This window comes from Etheostoma cragini, chromosome 6, assembly GCF_013103735.1.
Source record: "Etheostoma cragini isolate CJK2018 chromosome 6, CSU_Ecrag_1.0, whole genome shotgun sequence".
Classification (NCBI taxonomy): domain Eukaryota; kingdom Metazoa; phylum Chordata; class Actinopteri; order Perciformes; family Percidae; genus Etheostoma; species Etheostoma cragini.
In genome coordinates, this window is record NC_048412.1 from 544,948 (window position 1) to 551,552 (window position 6,605).

At 39.8% G+C, this 6,605-nt stretch overlaps 1 protein-coding gene across 2 annotated transcripts in view; it reads left to right on the forward strand.

Moving 5' to 3' along the window:
* The first annotated feature begins 2,748 nt into the window (after positions 1 to 2,748).
* Positions 2,749 to 6,605, forward strand: part of ebag9 (estrogen receptor binding site associated antigen 9) — a 9,819-nt gene continuing 5,962 nt past the window's right edge. Inside the window, exons 1-5 of one of the 2 annotated variants that reach the window (XM_034874831.1) lie at positions 2,749 to 3,072; positions 4,606 to 4,708; positions 4,826 to 4,920; positions 6,023 to 6,104; positions 6,288 to 6,443. In XM_034874831.1, coding sequence (XP_034730722.1) covers positions 4,838 to 4,920; positions 6,023 to 6,104; positions 6,288 to 6,443 — 321 coding nt within the window. In that variant the 5' untranslated portion in view covers positions 2,749 to 3,072; positions 4,606 to 4,708; positions 4,826 to 4,837. The remainder of the gene's footprint in view (positions 3,073 to 4,605; positions 4,709 to 4,825; positions 4,921 to 6,022; positions 6,105 to 6,287; positions 6,444 to 6,605) is intronic. The other variant, XM_034874830.1, reaches the window with a different exon arrangement.

Genomic DNA, 6,605 nt, shown 5'->3' on the forward strand with positions numbered 1-6,605 from the left:
CTCAGATCTCTGCAGGGTAAATCCAGACAGCTAGCTAGACTATCTGTCCAATCTGAGTTTTCTGTTGACGACTAAAACCACTTCTGAACGTCCACATGTTCCACCAAAACAACTTCCTTCCTGAGACTATTTAGCAGAGGCACAGTGGCTCAGTTTTTCAACCCTTTTTGATTATTACTTCAATTATTACTTTAATTTTCAGTTATTTTTTAAATATATGGTTAATAAACTAGGTTACATTTATAGGAACTTATACCTAATGTTTGAGTTATAAAAGCAGAAATTAGGAATTATTTAGACTAAAATTAAAGGAATGGATGTTGATGATAATCCCAGACTGGAATATGTCAACTTTTACTCAATACCATTTCAAAACCACTTCACTTTTCTTTTTCCAATGCTATAAAATTGAATAAGACACCCCAAATATTTATGAAAGTAGAGATTTGTACTTGGCAAAGAGCGTTGTGTGGAATCAATCATGTTATTTTGAGGAATTAAAAAGAACATCGATAAAAGAAAACGGGTCAATTTGACCCGAGGACAATGCGAGGGTTAAAGAAAGCTGTGTGGACTAGCCAGACTAACCTACAGGAGACAGGGGAACCTGATCACCGAGGGGGGACGTGCACAGACATTTTGGGCAGCAGGGGCTCAAGGTCAAATAATGCTAAAATATCAAAATAGTTATTATTGTTATTATTGGAAATTTAAACAAAATGTTAAATATATTAGCACAACTCTGACTACCTTAACTGATTTTATTTAACTTGTGCAATTGTTCAATAGATTTAATAAATACCCAACAAAACAATCAGCTCACACAGAGACTTTTGACGATTCACCAGATTAATCGGAAACAGCAAAGGAACTCTGCCACACTGACTGTTTTCTATGCTTCTAGTTTCAAGTATTTATTAAGAATAAGTGACTGCTCCAAGGCAAGGGACATTGTTTTAATAAGAAGGAGTTTATTTTGCAAATGGCAATAAATCATTTAAATTCTTTTGGTGTTGAAGAAGGCTGTTGCTGCAATTTAGTTCACTGCATCAGCAATGAAAAACACTGTTATTACTAGATGAGGAGCCTACAATCAAAATGATGAAGTTACAACCCTCAGAGAATCATATCCGAGTAGCACCTCTGATTCATATTTCAATCATTTCATAATCCTAAAACACAGAAACACAGAACCAATTGTTGCAGCTGAAAGCTAACGAGTTAGTCTTTCTAGCCTCTACAGGTGGTTTCCTATCCAGCCTGCAACTTGGCCCTATTTTAGTGTCGTTGAACATTAAATCTAGACAGTTACATCCAAGATTTATCCACTTGACGCCCATAATTCAACATGTTTTCACTTATTTTTGCCGCTAGCTCCGTGCTAGTGCCGTGTTCTGATTTATTTTTATGAACATGCATTATTTGGTACTACTGTTGTCGTGAGTTTGATTTAAACCCTACTATAGAAGTTGTTTAGATGGTTGGACATGGTTGCACTGGCTCGGGGGTTTGCTGTCACCATTTTAAGCAGATTAATTTTGATTGTCCGAATCCGAGATGGCGTTATTCCTCCGTCTTCAGCTCCCTGTTCACCTCCAAAGAGCAGCCTAGGTGTATCATCATAAGGCTACAGCATTTCATTCAGAAATGTTCAGAGATATTAATACATTGCTAATATATTACACAAAAAAGGTGTATCTGTCCAAACACTTATGTAATGACAGCTGCGACAACTAGTCATTTAATCAAATATATCAAAAGTCGATATAAGTATGCAATATTTAGTTTATTTTGTTGAGCTAACTTGTTAACTTTTTAAATATAGTTTAGACTGTCCAACCAGTAGAAGCCGTCCTGTTCTGTAGACATGGTCCTTATCTATATATTTTATAACTTTATTTATATATTTTGTAACTTTATTTATATATTTTCTACTGTCCAACCAGTAGTACACGTCTTGTTCTGTAGACATGGTTCTTACTAGTTATTTATTCATGTTGGACCAGTCCAATATGACTGTCAGTTGAAATAAACCTTTTTTATTGTAAGAAAACTTGTTTATTTGTTCTGAATCTATTTTGTAATTTTACATATGTTTAAAAATATCTGAATTCATAGCGATATTGCAGCATTCATAATCGATATTCCAATATCACATTGCGTCAATTTCGTACAACCCTTGTGTGTGTGAGTGTGTGTGTGTGTGTGTGTGTGTGTGGGGGGGGGGTCTGGGGCGGACTGGGGGGGACTGGGGCTGCTAAATGTCAAGGGCTGGGAGGAGATGGATGCAGAACCAGAACAACGTGGCTGATGAATTAAATGCGCTGACAGCCAAACAGGTTCCACTGAGTGGAGCGGGTGACCGGTCCAAGATGGCGGCCCCACGGCTCATCAGCGCCAGTAGGTAGTAGCGGTCGATGCGGCGTCTACTATTTATATGTCTACGGACCATACAGTATAACTTCAGGGTCTAGTTGTCTATCCCTGTCTGTCTTGTAAAAAGCAGTACAACTTAGCCTACTTGCAGAAACCCTAAAATATATAACAGCTGTTCTATTTTTGCTATCACTTCCTTGATAAAACCTAATATACTAGACACCACTTGTATGTCTTTTGCTAGTTAGTTCAGACCGTAAACTGTATCGAAACATATATTTGTTCAGACATCAATTCAAAGGTTTACAATCTGGAAGTGCTCCTAGGGAATTACGAGCGTTTCTGACAGTACCTGAATGCAGCAGAATCACGCTGCCCTGCACTTCCCTGTTCCTGCTCCTCCCAGCTCAAAGATGGCAGCCATGGGACAGAGATGAGCGACGAAATGAATTTAAGAGTTTTGTCATGAAACCACATGGGGGTGTACAGCTGTTACACGTATGGTTTTAATATGACAGCGATATAGTTAGTCACAGTCAACGTGTCGTCTTACGAAGACAATTAAAGGATTCAGAATATCATGTTTTCCTGTGGGCTAAGCTAGCAAGCAACGGTTAGCAATTACATGAACTTGTCTCTTGTGCCATACAAGAAGAAAACAGCTGCTCTGAATACGGTCTACTGACATCTTGCAAGGTGAGGAACGGTATTTGTGTGATAAGATGTTCAAAAATCTAATGTGAATTCCTAATTCTGGTGCGTTAGTGAAGCAGAACGCTACCCATTGGTAGAACTTGTATCTAACGTTGCCCTAAGCTCTATTTTTTGTTCTATGGTGAGAATTGCGTATTAGCCTAAACAAAAGTATACCGTTACGTCTGTATAATTAATATTGTTACATGTGTGTACAGTCTGCTAGCTAGCTACATACAGTGTATCGTTAGCGCTATCCGTTTACCTGCAAGCAGGGTAACGTTAGCATTTTAATCAGAGACAACCGTTAGCATTTTAATAAGAGACTAACAGCTGGTGTTACAGATTATGCATATTATGATAATGTCATGTAAGTTACCTTACGACAACGTACGTCTTTTGTAGGGACTGACTCCTGGTGGCCAACTATCTCAATTCCATGCTAGTCTGCATATTTCTTGGTTTACTGGAGACTTTGCATTACTATACATCCTGTTTTTGGAGCTAGATAACTCATGGTCATCATTTCTGCATGGTACGGTACGGCACGGCACGGCTCTACTAAACCCGACTCGCTCTGTTTTTGGTTTTCCATTAGCAAAGGTTGTTGATAGTACCTGGTACTTCTTTGTACCCCCTCGGTCTAGGGTGCACAAATGAGCTGTGAGAGACTAGGAGGCGGAGTTAAAGTGCTGAAGTATCCTGATTGGTCAGAGAATCATCACTATCCTGCACAAAAGGCAGAATAGCAATTCCCTTATAGTGGGTTAGACCATTAACTAGTCATTAGACCAGAAGTCGTCATATTGGAGGTACTCTGCATCACAACAAATCACAGGCAGGAGTAGATCCACAACGTCGTCAAGGAAAATGGTTATTATTGCCGTGTTTTAGGTTGTACCAATAGGTCAGACCGAGAAAGAACATTTGGAATATTATCGACTTCCAAACGTTCTTCAAAACCAGGGAGAGGAATGCCAGAAGTTATCAGAGGAAAGGAGGCGCTTGTGGTTGGCAACTCTATCTCACTCAGGTAGTGTACAGTGTAGATTGCAAACTGGGCTCTTAGAAATGAAAAAAACAAACCATTGAGAGTCACTTGGCTACACCTTAAATACCGCAATAATGTCATACAGTTAATTACAGTCGGTACTGACTTGGTACTGCGTCTCCCTCCCCCATCCACACACCGTCTGGGTATAGGCCTCCAAACCTTTGTGGGATTTAAGGTCTGGAGCTGCGTGTAGGCTCGGAGAGAAAAGCAGGTAGTTGACTATATCGGGATATGCAACCGAAGAAAGTTTCACCGGGTCGTCATGGATACAAGAAGAGAGAGCCAACTCTTGTGGATGTGCACCGCCAATAAACTGTAATTTCTGGGAATGTCGCGTCTTTTTTATAGTCCATGTCCTTCCCTATATTCCTTTGCATCTTGGATGCTTTTCTGTGGTTTAGACATGGCTACATTCACTTAAAGTATCCTAAGTGCACAATACTTCACTGTACTCCGTTTAGTTGTTTACACCGAGTGCCTCCATTTGTTTTTTTAAAAGGCAGCCAGCAATATCCCCCCCACACTACGTCGCACACGTGACAGAAGTGCAGACGTTCCTGGTTTGGTTGCCGATGAAAGGATTCAGTGAGTGTTGCATTGAAGATGATGTCACAGCAGTTTCACACTACGTCGCTGTGACGATCCATTTTACAATTGATTGTAAATCCAAATGCTAATATTTTCTCTTTCCTTCCCCACCAGCTCAGTTTCACCATGGCCATCACTCAGTTCCGTCTTTTCAAGATCTGCACGTGTCTAGCCAGCTTACTTTCTTTCTTTAAAAGGTTGATATGCAGGTGAGCACAACTGAACACTTCATAAAATTACAATGGCAGTATCCCTGAAACTTGCTAATCTCTTTTATAAAAATCTCGTCACTGCTACTTTTTAACGTCGTAAAAAAACCTGACCTAATGTGGCGTGGCTGGCCCAGTGGGTAGAGCGGGTGCACATATACTGAGAGGGTTATGTCTGGACGCAGAGGGCCAGGGTTCAATCCGACCCCTCCCTCCCCTTTCACCTAGCTGCCCTGTCAAATTAAAGGTGGAAAAGCCCCGAAACATCAAACTCCTAACCTAACTCCTCTGAGAAATGGACAGCTATACTGATAAATGTTGCACGTTGCTGGGTGGGTAACATGCACGCCACTGGAACGTAGCATTGTAGGAAGGGTCTCATTTCATTTACTAAGGGAGTGCATCTGTAACGTTTGAGGACAATTAAAATGTAATCCCCGACAGTGGTTTAATCTCTCTTCACCGAAGAGATCTGACCGTTATGTTTGATAACAGTGTTCTATCACTTCCTATTTTATGTTATGTTAAATTAGTTCCTTTCTTTTTTCCCCCATTGTGTTTATTGAATTTCAGTTTGCTAATCACATCAAGGTATACATTGTGCAACAATTATACAGAACCCAGCAAACATATTCACATCCTTCTCCCTCCCATTGCCCCACCCCCCCTCTGGATACAAACAGAGAAAGGACATATTGTATATGCTACTTATGTAATATATATATATATATATATATATATATATATATATATATATATATATATATATATATATATATGTATATGTATGTACAAAAAAAATAATGGATTAACTAAAATATAATAAAATTGAAATTAAGATAAAGGGTTCTTCTCCAATCAATATTGGGGCTACATTACCCCCCCAGGGCTTGTTCTTGTTTAAGTAGTTTACCAACATTAACATTATGTCTTAGGAAGTGCATAAAAGGTCTCCAAATATCTTCAAAAATATTTGGATCACATCTAAGAGTATACGTCAGCTTTTCCATTGACATGTTTGACACCATGCCTTTGATCCACACCCCTGAGTCTTGGAGTGACTTCCTTTCTGGCTTGTTGTTTTGTTGTGTTAACTCTGCAGGAGTGGAAGGGGCCGCAAGCTCAGTGGGGATCAAATAACTCTTCCGACAACGGTGGATTTTTCATCATCGGTACCAAAACAGGTCCGTTTTGTTTCAATCAATCAGCCGTTCAGAGCCTAGTGTTCAATATTTGAAGGGTAGCTACAGATATAATCATTGGAGAAAAATGTGTGTACTTATACCTGCAAACTACAAAAACTCCTTCTCTTAAATTCTATGAATACAGTTTGCTTCAAATCATGTTTTATTGTCTCGTCTGCACAGCCAGAGATTGAAGAGTGGAGCTCTTGGGATGAAGATGCTCCTACGAGCATTAAGATCGAGGGTGGCAACGGAAACCTTTCCCCTTCACCCAACGAGATGGACGAAGAGCCCGACTACTTCAAAGACATGACTCCCACCATCAGGAAAACCCAGAAGGTATGTCCACAGACAGCGCAGCTGATCCAGTATTACCCAGCAGATGGAGCTTTAATGGTCCCATGACATGGTGCTCTTTGGATGCTTTTATATAGACCTTAGTGGTCCCTAACACTGTATCTGAAGTCTCTTTATATAGACCTTAGTGGTCCCTAATACTGT